At 37.9% G+C, this 21,920-nt stretch overlaps 1 protein-coding gene across 1 annotated transcript; it reads right to left on the bottom strand.

The window, feature by feature from the left end:
* Positions 1 to 5,918: 5,918 nt before the first annotated feature.
* Positions 5,919 to 19,985, bottom strand: DEFB125 (defensin beta 125). The gene is made up of 2 exons (XM_038571906.1): positions 19,835 to 19,985; positions 5,919 to 6,540 (listed from the first exon to the last, which is right to left on the bottom strand). The coding sequence occupies exons 1-2, from the start codon at positions 19,890 to 19,892 to the stop codon at positions 6,248 to 6,250; spliced, it is 351 nt and encodes a 116-aa protein (XP_038427834.1). The 5' UTR covers positions 19,893 to 19,985; the 3' UTR covers positions 5,919 to 6,247.
* Between the last annotated feature and the right edge of the window lie 1,935 nt (positions 19,986 to 21,920).

A 21,920-nucleotide genomic window follows, 5' to 3' on the forward strand; every position in this document is an offset into this window, starting at 1 on the left:
CGCAGCGGTTTGGTGCCTGCCTTTGGCCCAGGGCGCGATCCTGGAGACCCGGGATCGAATCCCACATCGGGCTCCCTGCATGGAGCCTGCTTCTCCCTCTGCCTGTGTCTCTGCCTCTCTCTCTCTCTGTGACTATCATAAATAAATAAAAATTAAAAAAACAAAACAAAACAAAACAAAATCCTGTAAGAGAACACAGGCAACATCCTTTTTGAACTTGGCCACAGCAACTTCTTGCAAGATACATCTATGAAGGCAAGGGAAATAAAAGTAAAATGTATTATCGGGACTTAATCAAGATAAAACCTTCTGCACAGCAAAAGAAACAGTCAACAAAACTAAAAGACAACCTACAGAATGGGAGAAGATATTTGCAAATGATCTTTCAGATAAAGGGCTAGTATTCAAGATCTAGAACTAATAAGTATGTAAGAACTAATAAGTTCTTAATAAAGAACTTATTAAACTCAACAGCAAAGAAACAAACAATTCAATCATGAAATGGGCAAAAGATATGAACAGAAATTTCACTGAAGAGGAAGACAAAGACATGGCCAACAAACGCATGAGAAAATGTTCTGCATCATTGCCATCAGGGAAATACAGATCAAAACCACAAAGAGATACCACCTCATACCAGTGAGAATGGGCAAAATTAATAAGACAGGAAACAACAAATGTTGGAGAGGATGTGGAGAAAGGGAAACCCTCTTGCACCGTTGGTGGGAATGTGAACTGGTGCAGCCACTCTGGAAAACTGTGTGGAGTTTCCTCAAAGAGTTAAAAATATAACTGCCTTACGACCCAGCAATTGCACTGCTGGGGATTTACCCCAAAGATACAGATGCAGTGAAAAGCCGGGACACCTGCACCCTAATGTTCATAGTAGCCATGTCCGCAATAGCCAAACTGTGGAAGGAGCCTGGGTGTCCATCGAAAGATGAATGAAGATGTGGTTTATGTATACAATGGAATATTACTCAGCCGTTAGAAATGACAAATACCCACCATTTGCTTGGACATGGATGGAACTGGAGGGTATTATGCTGAGTGAAGCAAGTCAGTAGGAGGAAGACAAACATATGGTCTCATTCATTTGGGGAACATAAAAGATAGTAAAAGGGAATAAAGGGGAAAGGAGAGAAAATGAGTGGGAAATATTAGTGAGGGAGACAGACCATGAGAGACTCCTAACTCTGGGAAACGAACAAGGGATGGTGGAAAGGGAGGTGGGTGGGGGGTGGGGGTGACTGGATGATGGGCACTGAGGGGGGCACTTGACGGGATGAACACTGGGTGTTATGCTGTTGGCAAATTGAACTCCAATAAAAAATATACAAAAAATAACTATAGTTAACTATAATTTGTTTTTTTCTTTAAAGATTTTATTTATTTACTCATGAGAAACACACACACACACACACAGAGGCAGAGACACAAAGGGAGAAGCAGGCTCCATGCAGGGAGCCCGATGGTTACTATAATTTGTTAATGAATTCACAGCATAAAAGAGGTCAATTTTTTTTTAAGGATTTTATTTATTTATTCATGAGAGTACAGAGAGAGAGAGAGGCGGAGACACAGGCAGAGGGAGAAGCAGGCTCCATGCAGGGAGCCCGATGTGGGACTCCATCCCGAGACTCCAGGATCGCGCCCTGGGCCGAAGGCCGGCGCTAAACTGCTGAGCCACCCAGGGATCCCCAAAAGAGGTAAATTATGACATCAGAAATATAAAAGGGGAGGAGAAAAAGCGAGGATCCTTATAGGTGAATGCAGATTAAGTTGCGGTCAGCATAAAATGGACTGTTTTATCTGTGAGATGTTTTATGTAAGCCTCAAGATAACCACAAGACAAACATCTAAAGTAGGTTCATGAAAGATTAAAAAAAAAAAGGAGAGGTAAGGGGGAGAACAGAGCATTCAGCCATGGAAAATCAGCAATTTACAAGAATAGTCAGAAACAAAGGAAAAAAGGAACAATGGAAATACAAAACAACCAGAAAGCAATCAGTAATATGGCAGTAATAAGTTTTTTACATATCAATAATTATTCTTAAGATAAATGGATTTAATTCACCAATTAAAAGGCACAAAGGGGCTAAATGGTTATTTAAAAAACAAAATAAGGGATCCCTGGGTGGCGCAGCGGTTTGGCGCCTGCCTTTGGCCCAGGGCGTGATCCTGGAGACCGGGGGATCGAATTCCACGTCGGGCTCCCGGTGCATGGAGCCTGCTTCTCCCTCTGCCTGTGTCTCTGCTCTGCCTCTCTCTCTCTCTCTCTCTCTCTCTCTCTCTCTCTCTCTGTGACTATCATAAATTAAAAAAAAAGTAAAAAAAAAAAAAAACTAAAAGTTTAAAAAAATAAAAAATAAAAAACAAAATAAAACCAGACCTAACTATATGCTGCCAAAAAGAGACCCATTTTGGCTTTAAGAACACACATATGTTCAAAATGAAGGGATGAAAGAAGATATTTCATGCAAGTGGAAACCAAAGGAAAGTGTGAGTGTAGGCTATAAGCAAAAAATGGTAACAAGAGACACAGAAGGTCATTATATAATGATAAAGATACCAATACATCAAGAAGATATACACTCATAAATATATATACAACCAACATTGGAGCACCTAAATATATAATTAAACAAATGCTAACACATCAGAGAGAAAAAATAGACAAGATTACAAGAATAGGACACTTCCATACTCCATTTTCAGCAACAGATAGGTCACTGAGATAGAAAATCAATTTTAAAAATTGGAGTTGAACCATGCCTTACACCAAATGGACCTAACAGACATTGTTCAAAAAGTAAATTAAAATGGACTAAATAGTTCAATGTAAGAGCTAAAACTATAAAATCCTCAGAAGAATACACAAAACTTCATGACCTTGAGTTAGGCAATAATTTCCTAGATATGACACCAAAATCAAAAAAGTTAAATGTTAACTTCATCAAAATGAAAAATGGTTATATTTTATTTTCTTAAAGAATTTTGAGGGTGTGGTTTTCCTAACACAATTTAAAACTGAAAAATAAAATATTTCATCATAAATGTATATAATAAAAAGATATGATTACTTATGTATTATAAAAACTTACCTGTAAAAATTATAATTTAATTTTTAAGTTCAATCTGAATACATAACAATTATTCATTTAATAAAAATGTAAAGAAGCTTTTTAAAAGAACTAGAAACATTACATCATTGTTTCCTCTTTAAAATTTCTTTTAAAAGATTTTATTTATTTATTCATGAGACACAGAGAGAGGCAGAGACATAGGCAGAAGGAGAAGCAAACTCCATGCAGGAGCCCGATGTGGGACTCGATCCCAGAACTCCAGAATCACATCCTGAGCTGAAGGCAGATGCTCAACTGCAGAGCTGCCCAGGCATCCCTCCTCTTTAAACTTTTATTCCATGAATTTAAGTTTTTATTCCAACCTCCTCACAAAATTAAATCTTAATGTAATATAGTTTTATGTTTGAAAGTTCATTATTGATCATTATATCATATTTCTTAATAACAAAACATGGATATATATTGTAACTTATTATAAAATCTCCATGAACATAAAACTCTAAATCTTTAACAACATATTCAAGATTGAGTCATGATTTCAATATTTGGGACAAAATTGCTTAAGGATGCATAAGTGTATTATCAGACAAAAAATAACTATTAACAAAGATAACTTTTTGTTTCAGTGTATATATATTTAGTAAATAGATAGTGCTTTCTTTCTATTAGTTTATGAATACATAGATAAATATTACTTGTTACTGGAATGAGATGAATATCAGCATTAACTTTTCCCCAATTTTTATTTTGAAAAATGTAAACACTAAAAGAACTAATTCACATCAATAGGTATAGATGAGAAAGTTGGAAGATTAGGCATCAGATAGATGATAGATAGATAGATTGATCACACAGGTGTTTCAACTCTTTACAAGTTATACACCAAAAGTTCCTTAGTAAGCTATTATTAAGCTTCAAAAAAGCTTAATTTCAAAGCTTTATCCACCATTAGTTTGATTCTTCCTGATGTCATTGTTTTGGTAAACAAAAAATTTTCAATCACTTGGATTTCCAAAAGATTTGTTACCCAAAGTCTATGATTACTCACTTATGAACACCAGCACCAATATTTAAATTATCCACTGATTTGACACCTGGAGATTTGTCCACTCTGGGCAACCCATGATTGTGAGATAAAGGACATGTGAGAGGTACATTTTCTTTTCAGAGTAGGAGAAGAGAAATTGAGGAAGTGGATGTGAAAAGAAGAGCTTGTTAAGAACGCTCTGAGCATGATAAGACATTCAGAAATTGAGGGTCTAAAAATTGATTCCCTTAAATTCTCAATGTGCACACCTTGGAAAACCTTTTTGTAGCTGGTATCCCAGTTTGAAGACTACCAATCATATTGTGTGACCTTCTAATATCTATTGAGATGATTGATGAACCATATATTCTCAAGTTTTTATTGAGCATTTGCCATGTGCTAGGCACTGGTCTAGCACCTTGGGACACAGGCATGAAAAAGATCAAGGTGTTAGGACTATATGGACATTATGGTTGTAATGACAGTCCATAAATAAGTAAATAACTCAATAATTCAGTAGGACAATGAAGAAATATACAAAATAATTTCAAGTGGCTTAAGTGATAAGAAGAAAATAGTGCGGAACAGTGAGGAGCAGTCTCGTGGCCAAGAATTGTTTCTAAGGAGGTGATATTTGAAGCAAAGATATAGAAAAAGAGTAGTCTAGGCTGAGGCAGACTGGTGGTCGAGGGACGGCTTCATACTGAAAGGATGCCTCTGTGAAGAGTCAACACATGACCTGTGTGATGAGGTGTCAGCTATGCAAAGAAATAGAGAAGAGCAATTTAGGCAGAGAAAAGGTGATCAATTTGTTCCACTTTGCTAAAGACTTTCTTAATATTGGCACTAATTCTGGTGATCTGTGGAAACTCTCAGTCCCAAACTAAGATGATTTGTCAGCCTAACGGGGGGAAGACCTTTATTGGAATAAAGATTCCTTGAAAAGTCAGTGATCCAATATTCAAACTGCTGTCATAGTCACTGGCAAGTTGACTTAGATAAAATAAAAAGAGAGGAAAAAGCCTTCTTGATTCTGAGACATTTAGGCACTTGAGACTGTGACTTTCAGTAGCACCCCAGATTTAATTCAATACATTAATAATTAATCAACTTTGTAGTTAATAACTGCTTCTCTGTGATATCAAAGAATTAACTTGCTGACTCATCAGTCACCATACAAGCATCATTCCTCATATGTATGTAGGCACACAAAGTTTAGAAACCCTACATACAATAAGCATTTGTGGACAAGATAAAGATCTGGAGAAGCATGATGTGAGATCACTATAGTGGGAAATTGGACTGTTCATTGAAAAGAATATTGGAAAGATGAGTAGAATTTGTGATGCAGCTTTTAATTTCATATGATGCTCTCAAGGCAAGTCCCACTTTCACCTCTATTTAGTTAAATCAGTATTTGTGCAGAATGAGGTAGTTTCTAACTATCATCTGTATCTAATTAAGTCGATATTTTGGAGAATGAGGTGGTTTCTAACTATAATTGGGTTAGTTTCTAGTTGAAGCCTTATACAAAAGTTGACCTAAAGATACAGATAGGGATTTCAACTCTTAACTTATAATAAAAGGGAGGGAGGAATGTGAGTGTGGTAAAGGGAGGACTTATTTGGAACTTTTTCTGTACCTTCATAGATTCCTCTGTATATGATAGTAGTGGTTCAGGCATTAATAAAGTCAAAATCCTTGTCTCAACCATAAAAGCAGCTCCAAGCTGTGGTTTTAATTTTGTTTTTGTTTTTGGGTTTTTTTTTTTGGTATGGATGGAAAAATACACAGACACACAAATGTTCTCTTGAAACCACTATATTTTAATACATCACAGGAAGACAAATAAGGAATATCAGCCCAATAAAGGGAACCCTTGTGGCTTCTATGCACTGCCCTTTACACATTTCTAGGGTAAACCTTAGCGCATATCTTGGCAGTAGAATTATGTCCATATGCATGCCATCCAATTCCTAATAGAATTGTCTCTGGTGAAATAACATCAATAGAATGAGTTCCCTGGATATTATTCCCAGTGCTTATTTCTAGTGTCTCATACCCAGATGAAATGGTAATTAGTTGTACTGTTAGTGGTCTCAAGAGGATGGGCCAAAGCTTAGGAAGAAACTTGTTAGGTCTCAATTCTTCTTCTTTCTCTGGTATTGCTTGATTCATCTGTGAACTCATCATTTAACCAAGATACAGGGGAATTCAACAAAAAATCCCAAGTACTGACATCAGTAGTTATCTCTTCTTTAATGGGTTCAAGACGTGGTGGCATTTTTGTGTATCCATGATCATCTTTTATAGGAATGCAGCATATTAGCTTGTTCATACAAAGAAGCTTGTACCTCTCAACATGAAAGCATCGTTTTCTGCAGTGTCCTATATTATCCTTCCAACATCTTTCAGTTTCCCAGCCAGCTGCAGGGAATAAATGAGTAGATCAAGTTTTTAACTCTAGCAACAATATGGTAAGCATTAATTCAAAATTTTGACAACTATTACTACTCCCATCTAAAGTAATATGATCAATACTATAAGCTATTGGGAGACAGGAAAGAAAACTGAAACTGTATATTAAATACTGTGTGATATGCCATCAAGGAAATGGGGGGCGGGGGAGAGAGAAGGAAAGCAGAAGAAGGGAAGAGCAGGAGGAAGAGAGAGAGATATATAGAGAGGGAGACCAACATAGAGCTGATATTTAAGCCAAGGCAAGAAGGATGGAAGGAGCTAGCTAGGTACACAGGAGGCAGAGATTGTTTCATGGAAAGACCAGTGAATGCTCAGTCCCACTGCTGAGAAACTGCATTGTGTATTTGGAGAAGATATCTAGAGAAGGCTGATGAGTCTGAAGTATAATGTGCAAAGAGCAAAGGAGAAAGAGATGAAATGAGCTTGAAGTGGCAATGCTACCCCCCAGTCAAGTTAGGCCATTTTTAAGCATTTTTATTTCAAAACAGAGTGTGACCTAATTCATGATTTAAATGGTTAGTTTGGATTTTATTTGGAAATTAGATTAGGGAAAAGAAAGAATAGAATCAGGAAGGCATGTTAGAAGCCTTGGCTTGACATAATGGGACTAGAACTGGGGCTTCAAGACCTGTGGAAAGAAGAGGACAGATTTAAGCCATCCATTGGGTATAAGATCAGAAGATAAAGAAATCAAAGTGCATTACTACAGTTCTGTTGAGATTAGTGGTGCTCACTTCACAGAATAATAAACTGAGAAAAGAACAAGATTTGGGGACGTTTGGGTGGCTCAGCGGTTGAGCGGCTGTCTTTGACTCAGGGCATGATCCCGGGGTTCCGGGATCGAGTCCTGCATCAGGCTCCCTGCAAGGAAACTGCTTCTTTCTCTGCCTCTCACTCTGTTTTTCGTGAATAAATAAATAAAATCTTAAAAAAAAAATAAGATTTGGAAGGAAGAGAAAGAGGCAGGCTCAAATATTTGCTTCAGGGCATATAACATATCATATACCTAGGATGTTAAGAAGGCAATGAAATATACTTGTAGGATCTCAGTAGACAAGTTTGGACTCTAGATGTAAATTTTGGAATCTTCACTCACAGATATCTAAAACTACAGTAATGGATAAAGTATAATGAGTTGGAATAACATGGGATAAAAGAGGGCCAAGATTCGGGTGAGTGTCAATATTGAGAGCTCAAATAGAACAAAAAGGCACAAAAGGAACAACCATGTAAGTCAGAACAAAACAGGAGAATGGGACACTGGAGAACTAGATTAGTTTCTCCCAAAGCAGACCTTGGGGAATATTTTGAGTATAATAAGTGAATGGAGAGACATTTTCCTCCCTCCAAAATCAGTTTGGAAATGGGATAGTTAGGGAAGTTAGAAAGTACAAAAAGAGCTAGGAGGAGTTAAAATGGTGGAGTAGTAGGGGGACTCTACGCTTGCCTCATCCCAGGAAGACAACTAGATGAATACCAAATCATTCTGAACACCCAAGAAATCGATCTGAGGACTGAGAGAACAAACCGCACATCTAGAGGGAGAGAAACAGCCACTTTGAGGAAGGTAGGAGAGTTGATTGAGGGAGAAAAGATCTGTGGTTGTTCCAAAGGGGAGGAAGCCCTGCGTGGAGAGAGGAGAGAGAAACAGGGGGAGAGAAAAAAAAGAAAGCAGTGCAGAGGGGATTGCACGAGAAAAATGCTTCTCCCAAACCATTGACTGGGAAAAGGAGAGGGGCTGATTATCATAAGTTTTTCAAAGCAGTGGAGCTCAAAGTCTGAAGTTTTAGAAATCCGTGCCATTGCAGAGGGTCGTGCCTGCCAGGCTTAGGGGTGCTCTGGTGGGAAAGGAGGGCAGAGGCCGGCAGCGGACAGCGTGGTTTTAGGAACCTCTGGATGGCACTGGAGAGACCGTTTCCCTCCTTGGAGTGCATTTGGGAGAGGTGGCACTGCCTCTCTGGGGAGGAAGGAGAAGGCGGGCGCTACGGAGCAGCCCTCTTAATTAGCACAGCAACAGAAGCACCTGCTGAAGGTACCACAAACCCGAGCCCCTGTGTAGTAGAGCGACGGGCACCAGCCACGTGCAGCAAGACCCTCCCCTAGAGGATCCGCATAGGTCCACACCACACCGGATCCCTGAGATCTGGAGTTCTGAAACCCAGCTGCGCACCTGAGATAAAACACTGGAGCACTGTGCCACCAGATAGGGACACAGACAGGGTGAAGGCGAGGTCTTGGTGGAAGCCTGGGACGCCAGAGGGGAGATGACTCACTCTTTCCTGAGGCCTTCCTGAACAGTGGCAGGAACAAACTCCCCTCTCCAGGGATGAGAGAGCAGGCCCATGCCATTTTTCCTCTAGTCCATCAGCGCAGACTGACTTCAGTGAGCGACACAGTGTCCCTCAGTGGAGACTGGAGCCACTTACACCAAGCCCCACATCTGCGTGCCCTGCAGGTACATCTGTACTAGGGCAAGTGGGTCTGAGAAGCAACGCAGCAAGCTTGCCCCCAGATCAGCACAAACCCCTGGCGCACACCAAGTCTACTGATCATAGAGTGCTGCAAATCTTCAGCTCTAGGGGAAACAGGAGCTAGCCTAGCTAGACACACCTAGCTAAAAACTTGCCACACAGTGGACAAGGTCCAAAGGCTCCCCACTGCAGGCGGTGAGAAACTCCACAGAGGACTAACCTGAGGGAAGAAGCAGGCAAAACCCAATAGCAGTGTGCACACTCAGAACATTCCTGAAGCCCCTGGACAGGGGACTTCTTTATTTGAAGATTTTTAAAAATGTTTGTTTATTGATGAGAGACACACAGACAGAGGCAGAGACACAGGCAGAGGGATAATCAGGCTCCCTGCAGGGAGCCTGATAGGGGACTTGATCCCAGGACCCCAGGATCACACCCTGAGCAGAAGGCAGATGCTCAACCACTCAGCCACCCAGGCGTCCCTAGGACCTCTTCTTAATACAGCCATTACTCTCAGGAGCAAGAAATGCAACAGGCTTTCCTAACACACAAAAGGACAGTGACCTTGAGAAAATGCTAGATGGAGGAATTCACTCCAAAAGAAAGAACAAGAAGAGGTCACGGCCAAGGATCTAATAAAAACAGATCCAATTTGCCTGAATCAGATTTTTAAACAATCTTAAGGATACTAGCTGGGCTAGAGAATTGTATAGAAGACACTAGAAAATCCCTTACTGCAGAGATAAAGGAACTAAAAAATTGTCAGGCTGAAATTTAAAAAAATATGCTCGGTGGGAGAGTTACGATGGCAGAGGAGTAGGGGACCCTAAGTTCATCTGCTCCTTGGAATTCAGCTAGTAGTTAGCAAATAATTTTGAACACCTGTGAAATCCGAGATCTGAGAAAAGAAACGCAATTTTATAAATGTAAAAGTGATCACTTCTGGAAGGTAAGAGATTCAGAGAGGTGAATCTGAGGCCATGTATCAGAAGATAGGGCGACGGGAGGCTCCTGCAAAGTATTTTAAGCAGCATAATGCAAAATCAGAACTTTTTGAACTCAAGGGTGATGTCCTTGGCTTAAAGGTGCTGAGGTGGCAAAGCAGGGAGGAATCCCAGGTGGGACAGCATGGTCTCAGGATCCCTGGGGTCACTTAAAAATGGCTGTGCCTGAATATGGCAGTTCTGAGGCACCTGGTAGGGAAGTTGGCTGAAAACAGCGAGTCTAGGCGCCAGCTTTCTGCTCCATGTGGCCCTAAACTGTGAGCTGCTATATGGTCATGGGACTGCTCTCCTGGCAGGGGCCCAGCAAAAGCTAGAAGCTCTGTGAGACTGTGAGATCCCTTCCCTTCCCTCTCCCTGCCCCCTCTGCCCCAGGAAGAGCATGGGTCCACACCACAGGAGTCCAAAAAATTTGGAGACTTGAAACTCAGTCATGTGCCTGAATAAAAACACTCTGTCACAGGCTGGGTGAACACAGAGTTTGGAGGGAAAAGAGGGAGACAAAAGTAATTGACTGCTGTTCTGTGAGGGCTCACTGGAGTGGAGGATGCAAGCTTTCAGCTCTGGGGCTAGAGAGTGGGGAGTTGCACAGTCATCACCTGCCATCAGTGTTGAAAGCCTTCAGGGAGCAAAACAGTGCCACCTAGTGCAATCTGGAGCTGCTTACTCTGAGCCCGGCTCCCTGGCAAGGGAGGCACATTTCCATAAGTGCAAAGGCACCTGAGAATCAGTGTGTCAGGCCCCTCCTCAAAAAGACTGCAGGAACAACTGGCTAGTGCCAAGTTTATTGATCATAGATAGAGAACTGCAAGGCTTCAGCTCTTGGGGAAAATACTATATAGCATTCGTGTTTTTTTCTTTTCTCTTCACTCTATTCTTTCAGGGGATTTTTCAGATATTGTCTTATTTTTCAATGCTTTTTAAAATTCTTTTTTAAGTTTTATTTTATATAGATGTTATATTTATTTTTGGTTTCTGTTCATTGTATTTTATTTTACTTTATTTTGTATATATATGAGTTTTTCTTTGTTTACTATTTTGGGATCTAGTGTCTTTTAACAAGCATACCAAAATACAACCAGGATCTAGTATTTTGTTTTGTTTTATTTTTTGTTTTTTGTTTTTTTTTTCTTATTTTGTTTTGTTTTTGTTTTCTTCTGTTTGTTTTTTTTTTTCTTTCTGCTTTTGTTGGTGGTATTGTAGTCTCTTTTCTCTCTTTCTTCTGTTCTTTTCTGGACTTAATGACAAGATAGGGAAATTCACCACAAAAAGAAAGAACAGGTGGTACTCATGCCGGGGATTTATGTAATCAATATGGATATAAGTAAGATGTCTGAACTAGAATTTAGAGCAACAATTATAAGGATACTATCTGGACTTGAAAAAAGCATAGAAGACACTAGAGAACCCCGTACTGTTAGAAATAAAAGAACAAGGCAGCCCAGGTGGCTCCCCAGTTTAGTGCCGCCTTGGGTCCAGGGCCTGATCCTGGAGAGCCAGGATCGAGTCCCACGTCAGGCTCCCTACATGGAGCCTGCTTCTCCCTCTGCCTGTGTCTCTGCCTCTCTCTCTCTGTCTCTCATGAATAAATAAATAAATAAAATCTTAAAAAAAAAAGAATTAATAAGCTAGATAAAGCCCTAGCCAGACTTATCAAAAAGAGAAGAGAAAGGATCCATAAATAAAATCATGAATGAAAGAGGAGAGATCACAACCAACACTGAAGAAATACAAACATTTACAACAGAATATCATGAGCAATTATATGCCAACAAATTAGGCAATCTGGAAGAAATGAATGCATTTCTAGAAATGTATAAACTACCAAAACTGAAATAGGAAGAAATAGAAAATTTGAACAGACCCATAACCAGCAAAGAAATTAAATCAGTAACCAAAAATCTCCCAAAAAACAAGAGTCCAGGGTTGGATGGCTTCCCAGAAGAATTCTACCAAACATTTAAAGAAGAACTAATACCTATTCTTCTTAAATTGTTTTAAAAAAAAGAAATGGAAGGAAAACTTCCAAACTCATTCTATGAAGAGAGTATTACCTTGATCCCCAAACCAGACAAAGACCCCACTAAAAAGGAAAATTACAGACCAATATCCCTGATGAACATGGATGCAAAATTCTCACCAAGATACTAATAGGATCCAACCGTACATTAAAAGGATTATTCACCATGACCAAGTGAGATTTATTCCTGGGCTGCAAGGTTGGTTCAACATCCACAAATCAATCAATGTGATTTACCACATTAATAAAAGAAGGACAAGAACCATATGATCCTCTCAATGGATGCAGAAAAAACATTTGACAAAATACAGCATCCTTTCTTGATAAAAACTCTCCACCATGTAGGGATAGTGGGAACATACCTCAATTTCATAAAAGCCATATATGAAAAACCCACAGTGAATATTATCAATGGGGAAAACTGATAGACCTTCCCATAAGGTCATGAACAAAACAGGGATGTCATTATTCAACATAGTACTGGAAGTCCTGCCTCAGCAATCAGACAACAAAAAGAAAGGAAAGGCATCCAAATTAGCAAAAGAGTCAAACTTTTACTCTTTGCAGGTAACATGATACTCCATGTAGTAAACCCAGACTCCAGCAAAAAATTACTAGAAGAATACAGGAATACAGCAAAGCTGCAGGATATAAAACCAATGCAGAGAAATCAGTTGCAATTCTATACACTAATAATAAGGCAGAAGAAAAAGAAACCAAGGAATAGATCCCATTTCAATTGCACCTTAAAAATTATAAGGTATTTAGGAATAAACCTAAACTAAGAGGTAAGGTATCTGTACTCTGAAAACTATAGAACACTTAAGCAAGGAATTGAGGAAGATGCAAAGAAATGGAAAATCTTTCCATGCTCATGGATTAGAAGAACAAATATTGTGAAAATGTCTATACTACCCAAAACAATCTACACTACCCAAAACAATCTAATGCAATGCCTATCAAAATGCCATCAGCATTTTTCATAGAGGTGAAACAAACAATCCTAAAATTTGTATGGAACCAGAAAAGACCCCGAATAGTCAAAGTAATGTTGAAAAAGCAAAGCAAAGCTGTAGACATCACAGTTCAGTACTTTAAACTATATTACAAAGCTGCTATCACCAAGAAAGTATGGTACTGGCACAAAAACAGATACATAGATCAATGGAACAGAAGAGAAAGCCCAGAAATGGACCCTCAACTCTATGGCCAACTAATCTTCAACAAAGCAAGAAGGAATATCCAGTAGAGAAAAGACAGTCTCTTCAACAAATGTTGTTGGGAAAATTGGACGTCCACATGTGGAAGAAGGAAACTTGACCACTGTTTTACACCATACACAAAACTAAACTCAAAATGGATGAAAGATCTAAATGTGAGACAGGAATCCATCAAAATGCTAGAGAGAACACAGCAGCAACCTCTTTGACCTCAGCTGGAGCAACTTCTTGCTAGACACATCTCCAGAGGCAAGAGAAACAAAAGCAAAAATGAACTATTGGGACTTTATCAAGATAAAAAGCCTTTACTTAGCAAAAGAAACAGTCACCAAAACTACTGAATGGGAGAAGATATTTGCAAATGTCTTATCAGATCAAGAGCTAGTATCCAAAATCTATAAAGAATTCAACACCCCAAAACCAAAAAATCCAGAAGACATACAGAAGACATACAAATGGCCAACAGACACATGGAAAAAATGCTCAGCATCACTCAGCATCAGCAAAATACAAATCAAAACCACAATGAGATACCAACTCACATGGTCAAAATGGGTAAAATTAATGACTCAGGAAACAACAAATGTTGGTAAGGATGTGGAGAAGAGGGAACCCTGTTACACTGTTGGTGGGAATGCAAACTGGTAGAGTCACTCTGGAAAACATTAGGGAAGCTCCTCAAAAAGCTAAAAATAAAACTATCTTATGACACAGCAATTGTACTACTAGATATTTACCCAAAAGATAGATACAAAAATACTGATTTGAAGGAGCACATGTACCCCAATGTTTATAGCAACATTGTCAACAATAGCCAAAGAGCCAAACGTCCACCAACTGATGAATGGATAAAGAAGTTGAGATTTATCTATATACAATGAAATATTACTCAGTCATCAAAAAGAATGAAATCTTGCCTGTTGCAGCAACCTGGATGGAGCTAGAATGTATTATGTTAAGTGAAATAAGTCAGTCAGAGAAAGACAAATAGCATACAGTTTCACTCATATGTGGAAATCAAGAAACAAAACAGATGAACATAAAGGAATGGGGGGAAAAGGGAGAGAAAGTGGGAGGCAAACCATAAGATACTCTTAAGTATAAAGAACAAACTGAGAGTTGATGGAGGGCGGTGGGCAGGGGAAGGGCTAAATTGATGATGGATATTAAGGAGGGCCCTTGTGATTAGCACTGGGTGTTATATGTAAGTGATGGATCACTAAATTCTGTGCCTGAAACCAACCTTACAATATTTGATAACTAACTGGAATTTAAATAAAAACTTGAAGTTTAAAAAGAGAGAGCCAAAAAGGTGAGTTAAGCAATTAGTTACCACTGTGGTTGACTAGAGCATAATCCTGTGGGAAACTCTGGCAGCCAGTGTATGAAACAAGCCTCAGAATTATCCTTGAGAATGAAAGGAGCTACAGTATTTATCTGCCACCTACCCAGGCAATAGTTGATAGATGATCATGAATGAAATGAGCTCAGAGTGAGCTCATAATTCCTTCTTGTTTCTGAATTGCTCTGTACAGGGGTATTTCACATACAATCAACCATGCTTTGAGGATAACTGCCAATTACAGGCTCATGTGCATGAAAATGTAAATGCCAAAAGGGTCCAAGGAAAGTTGCATCAGATATGACTAGATTATGCAAGAGAGGAAAGGTGTTTCTTAAGGCAGTGAGTGGACATTTGTAGGCAAATACTGCTGAACAGTTGAGTAAGATAAGGGCAGAAGTGTCCACTGTGTTTAATATGATGATTGTCACTGGTAAACATGAGAGGAGAAGTTTCACAGTGGTAGGGAAAAAAGTAACAAAAGTGAAGTTGGTGAAATGTGAATGAGAAAAGTCAAAGTAGCACCTGGAGACAAAACTCTTACAAAGTTTAGTGTAAGGAAGAGCAGAGAAATAGAAAGATTCTTGGAGGATAATACAAAGCCAAGTGAGCATTTTTCAGGCATGTTTTGAAGAATGGGAAATAACAGAGCATGTTTGAAGGCACTTTAGAAACCAGTAGAAAGGGAAAAATTAATGTAGAATAGGGAAATGAGACAATGGAGGGGCATAGTCCTTCACAGTTGTCAAGGATCCAAATCACATTGGGCAGATTGAAACACAGAAGGCACACATCCTTAGTTATGTCAAGAGGGAAGGAGAAGATGAATGCAAAGGCATATTGGTATGAATGTTGATCATAGTAAAAAGAAAAAGTTCTATTTTAATTTTTTGCTATTTGTTTATTCATTTTTTTTAGATTCCACATATGAGTGAAGTAATATAGTACTTGTGTTTCTCAGTCTGACTTATTTCACTTAGCAAAATACCCTCTCATCTATGTTGTTGTGAATGGCATAATCTTGTCCTTTTTAATGGCTGCATAATATTATATATATATATAATATATATATAACGTATACGTATCACATCTTTCTTATCTATTTGTCTATTATTGGACACTTGGGTTGCTTCCATATCTTGGCTATTGTGAAGAATGCTACAATAAACATGGGGTGCATATATCTTTTCATATTAGTGTTTTCATTTTCTTTGGGTAAATACTCAGAAGTAGAATTATTAAAGCATATGGTGTTTCTATTTTTAATCTTTTGAGGAACCTCCATACTGTTTTCCAAGTTTCTGCCTAATATACATTCCTATCAACAGTGCACAAGGGTTCCTTTTTCTCCACATCCTCACCAAGGCTTATTTGTCTTTTTAATTTTAGCCATTCTGACAGGTGTAAGGTGATATTATGGTTTTGATTTGCATTTCCCTGATGATTGGTGATGTGAGGCATCTTTTCATGTGACTCTTTGAATTTTTAAAATCTTGACATGTGGGATAAAGTCATAGGCTGGGAGGGAGAAGCACATAGAGAAGCAGAGCAGGAGAATTAAAGAGAAAGAAAGGTCAGTACCAAATAGCTGTCTAGGAAAGAGGAAAGATGAGCTCACAAAAGAAATACAGTAGGATTTCTAAGCAATGTGATAATTCATTTGTAGGATATAGATATGAATGTAAAATGAAACTAGCTTGCTCCATTGTATGATCATTTATCAAGAAAGCAAACATGATCATCTTTCTCAGAAAATTGCCTGCAAAGTAAAAGGCTAGTGTATTCTAAGCAGAGAATGCAGCTAGAGCAAAGGTTCTATATTAGGGGGTAGCCTGGTATATATTAGAAAGGGGAAGTAATTCTCAAAACAATCTTTTCTGGATTTAATTTGATAATGTATAAAAAAGCACCTTTCATGGGTTGACATATATAAAGCTCACAATAATTTGTCTTCTATTGCCTCCCCTGGGCCAAGAAGTTTATTCCACTTCTTTAATGATTGATTCTCTTACTATTTACTGGCTTAAATTTACTTTGCTCATGTTAGAATTTTCTGTAAGTTTCAAATGTAGACATTCCACTTTTTTCATTCAAGATACCACTTCTTCCTTCCTTACTTCTACAAAGATTATTTCTCAATTTTTCTTTTCCTCCAGAATATCTGTTCTTGGCAGCTCCTCATTCAACAAAGTTTGCGCCCCTAACTATGGTACAGACTTCATTCTAGGCCCTTAAAGTACATTTGTGAACTAAGCAGACAAAGTCACATGGATCTTACTTTCCACCAGGGTAAGACAGACAATGAAAAACAAGTAAATTGTCTTATATGTGAGAAGGTGATAAGTGGTTTGCAGAAATAAGAGAGAATCTAAAAAAAAAAAAAATAATAATAAAATAAAATAAAAAAAAATAAAAAAATAAAAAAAAATAAAAAGAGAGAGAATCTATTTGGAGTGTCATGTGGGCAGATTGCAGTTTCTTTCTTTCTTTCCTTCTTTCCTTCCCTCCCTCCCTTCTTCTTTCTTTTCTTTCTTGGTTAAAGATTTACTTACTTACTTACTTACTTACTTACTTACTTACTTACTTACTTACTTAAGAGAGAGAGAGAGAATATAGGCAGGAGGGGCAGAGGGAGAGGGAGAATCTCAAGCAGACTCTACTGAGTGCAGAACCCAAGGCAGGTCTTGATCTCATGACCCTGAGATCATGATCTGAGCCAAAACCAATAATTAGATGCTTAACTGACTGTGCTGCCCAGACACCCCTAGATTGCACCTTCTTAAACAGCAGTTATCATAGGGCTTGAAAGAAGGTGACAATTAAACAATGACTTAAAAGAGTATAGGAATTAACCACACTAGTACCTGGGGCAAGTGCAGTCTAAGCAGAGGAAACAGAACGCTGGGTTAAGCAAGCCAGGCATGCTTGAGGAAGAGCATCAAAACCAATGTGGCTCTACTGAGATGAGCAAAGACTAGAATAGGAGAAGATGAGGTGAGAGAGGTCATAAGGGACAGATCATGGAGAGCAGGTGTGCTGCTCTTGGGACCCTGGTTATTGTTATGAGTGAAGAGGGAGCCATTGCAGAGTCTGAGCAGAAGAGGTACATAATCTGACTTCCAGAGGGAGTGAATCATGCTGTCTGCTGTCTTGATGGCAGATTGCAGGAGGCAAGTGTAGAAGGACAGATCACTGTGAGGAGCCTATAGCAGTAGGAGGTGACAAATGGTAGTGACTTGAATCAGAGTGGTAGGAGTGGAGGTGGTGAGATCAGTTGACTCTGGACATAATTTGAAGGAGATTTCTTGATAGATATAGATGTCACCGCTAAAAATATGAAAGAGGGGATCCCTGGGTGGCGCAGCGGTTTGGCGCCTGCCTTTGGCCCGGGGCGCGATCCTGGAGACCCGGGATCGAATCCCACATCGGGCTCCCGGTGCATGGAGCCTGCTTCTCCCTCTCCCTGTGTCTCTGCCTCTCTCTCTCTCTGTGTGTGACTATCATAAATAAATAAAAATTAAAAAAAAATATGAAAGAGAATTTTAAGAATGTGGCTCAAGCAATGCAATGATGGCAATTGGGAATAATCTATAATTGAATGTATTTTTGTTTCGAATGATAGCAGTCATTTTTTTCAAAGCTCTCCAGTCTGGAATTATGCTGTTAAAACGTGTGCCCTCCATCACTAATATCTCAAAATCATGAACCTAAAAAATATGAATAACAACTGTATTATTTCAGACACATAAGCCATTTGCCAAAACATTATCCATCTCTCTAATACATACCAGATGCAGAATCAGAAACCATCAACTTAAATATAGCTATTGACATTGATGGATAGCTTGGGTTGGCAAAAGTTACTTTACAAAACCACCAGATGGTGTCTCATTCGAAAATACAGAATAAACCCAAATACATTAAAGAGTTATATTTCAAAATAGAACCTATAAGGGAAAATCTACAAATCAACAGGAATAAAAACTACCCCCCCAAAAAAACTACCCCCAAAAAAGGAAAAAATAGTCATAGCTACGCAATTTGTAGAAAAATTAAAAATACACAATAAATACATATCTGAAGTTTGACTTCTTTATACTGAATGATATAGAAACAATGATATCTTTAAATACTATCTTTCATGTAAAAAAATTGATTTATACCTAAGAACAGTTATATAGAATATAACTCATGTGTATAACATAAATGCACTTAGCAAAAATAATGACATAAATGTCCAATTATCAAATTGAATAATTTGCAGAGCATCCATTCATTGAAATTTTATGTAATTATTGAAAATTCAGTTGTTGGAAAATATTTAATATATGGGAAAATACTAATAACATAATAGAAAATTTAAAGTAGGCTACACATTTTTATTTACGTGGTATCCAAGGAATTTGAGGAAGAGGAACAGAACAAAACTCTTTGTTTATTTCTTTATTATTTAAAAACCTTTCAAAATGTTGGCAAATAGTTCATAATCAAATTCACCTATCCTCTATAAGTTCTATGCATCTTTTAATAATAATAAGTAAATTTCTATATTGATAAGAAATCTCTAAGACAGGTAGTATCTTAGAGAAGAATCCACATGGTTCATTTACGTTGAGTTTTAAAAAATCTAATGTATATATATATGTGTGTGTGTGTGTGTGTGTAGTATCCTACAAGTAATTGGTATGATTGATTGAGGGATTCTGAAAGGAAAATTGAAGAAATGTTATTCTAGGGTTAAGAGAGTATTTTCCCTTAAACTCATGTAAACCTATCAAGCGTTTGATACTTTGTATCAATTACAAGTACTATTTTTCAATAAAAAGTAGATAATTTCTCAAAGTAGCATTACTAAAAATCAGGAATAAGCTCATTCTTGTTGATCTAATACCAGGAGCTTACTATTTCACTGGTTAACACTGGTTAGTGAGAGACAGAAAGCGCTGCTCAGAGGGTTGAGGAAATTCTTGCCTTTGGAGAAATGTCTCAGAAGATACCCCAGCATGATAGGTGCCTCCAAAAGAGTCTTAAGAGTGTTGGGGACGTGGAGTTGCCATGAGAGCATTTCTCGCCTTTTTATTGGCCCAAGGCTTTTCCTGTCCCTCTTTTCCTGTCAAGACACCTGAAAGCTCAAGGTCAGTACTTCATCCTAGTTCCATTATCTCTACATTTTAGGGTCCCATTACCTTTGGTCACCAGATTTAGGGACCCACATATAATGAAAGTCAACATCAGGAGATTCATGGCTTCTGGCAGAGAGGAAGCTCTGTGTCCCAAGGAATCCAGAGCAGTTTGCCCAGCTAGGAGTATAAATAGTCACCTTTACTTGCCTATCATGGGTGACGAACCAGAGATGGGAGAATGCCATGCCATCCAGATCACCAAACCATTAACTTGCACCACTGAGTGTGCATGACAAAATACTCTGTTCTAGAAATTATTAAAGGAAACTGAGGCTTCGTGAAATGAATTATAATCCTGAGGAAGTGTAGGGTCTGATGGGAAGTAACAACTCCCAAAGGAAATTTTTCTCCTTAACCCTAGATGGGGCCAATTACTTCTCCTCTATAAATATACACCAGTACTACAAATACACACCAGTGATAGCAGAATGGTACATAAAGATATTTTAGACCAATTAGCTTTTGACTTCCAGTAGAGTATCCTCTGCTCCATCTGAATGATTGCCAAATCCACTTTGGTTAATTTTTGTATAAGTTATGGAGTTCAGTTTGAGATGAATGTTTTTTTTACTGTGGATATTCAATTTTTGCAGTAACAATTTATTGAAAATACTATCCTTCCTCCATTGAATTGCCTTGGCATATCTGTCAAAAATTAGTTGCCCATACTTGACTTTGTATTATATTCCATTGATTATGTGTCTATTCCTCTGCCAAAACAACACACTCTTGATTATTATAGCTATATAATGTCTTGAAATAGTGCAGTGATTCTTCCTGCTTTATTCTTTTTAACCTTTTTTTTATCTATACCAGTTCCTTTGCCTTTCAATAAAAATTGTAGAATAGTCTTATGTATATCTACAAAAGATCTTACTTGAGATTCTGACAGCAATTGAGTTAAAACTGTGTATTAGTGGGGGAGAAATGACTTCTTTGTTATCTTGAGTCTTCTAATACATCCATATACTCCTACACCATTTCATTTAAGTGTTTTTAAATTTCTTTCATCACTTGAAGTTTTTAGAATACAAGGCTTAAAATATTTTTCAATTTATATCTAAGTATATTATGAGTGATTTTAGTAATTTTATACTTTTAATTCCAATATGCACATATCCTCACTAGTGTACAGAGGACAATTCATTTTTATGTGTTGATTTTTGATACCAAACACTCTGTTCAACTCAGTTATTAGTTCTAGAAGATTTTTTTTTGTAGATCCTTGATCCTTTCTACATAAACTGTCACATCAACTGTAAATGGGGAGAATTTTATTTTCTTCCTTTCCAAAGTCTATTTATTTCCTTTTCTTGTCTTATTACGTGGAGTAGAATTTTCAGAATACATTAAATAAGAGAGGTTAGAGTGAATATCCTTGTACTTCTGTGATCTTAGAGGTGGGTATTCATTCTCTTACATTAATATGACATTAGCTATAAGTATTTCGTAGATTTTTTTTATCAAGTTGAGAAAGTTTCCCTACATTCTTAGTTTTCTAAGAGTTTCTATTATGAATGCATTTGAAACTTATTCAAATGTTATTTATACATCAACTGGTTGGATCATATTTTTCTCAGTTAGTCTGTTAATTTGCTAGGTGACATTGATAATTTTCAAATATTTAACCACCTTTCTTTCTGCAACAAATCCCACCTGGTCACGACTTTAATTCTTTTTGTGTATTGCCCAATTCCATTTGTCAATACTTTCTAAATTTAAATAATTGTAGATTCACATGTACTTGTAAGATATAATTTAGAAAAAAAATTAAACATTTAAAAAAGAAATAATTTAGAGCAGTCCTATATACCTTTTATTTTGTGTCCCCTAATAGTCATAGCTTGCCAACCTATCAACAGGATGCAATATCAACAACGAGGATGTTGGCATTGATATATTCCACCAATCTTATTCTGATTCCCCAGTTTTGTTTGTAATTATTTGTGTGTGCATGTGTGTGTCTTGATGAGGTGTGTGCATACAGTTCCGTACAACTGTATCACATGTAGGTTTGCTTACCTACCACTCAAGATACACAGTTCCATCATCACAAGAGTCCCACTTTTAGTTTACTTTGGCCTTGCCA

Source organism: Canis lupus, chromosome 24, assembly GCF_011100685.1.
Source record: "Canis lupus familiaris isolate Mischka breed German Shepherd chromosome 24, alternate assembly UU_Cfam_GSD_1.0, whole genome shotgun sequence".
Lineage (NCBI taxonomy): Eukaryota > Metazoa > Chordata > Mammalia > Carnivora > Canidae > Canis > Canis lupus.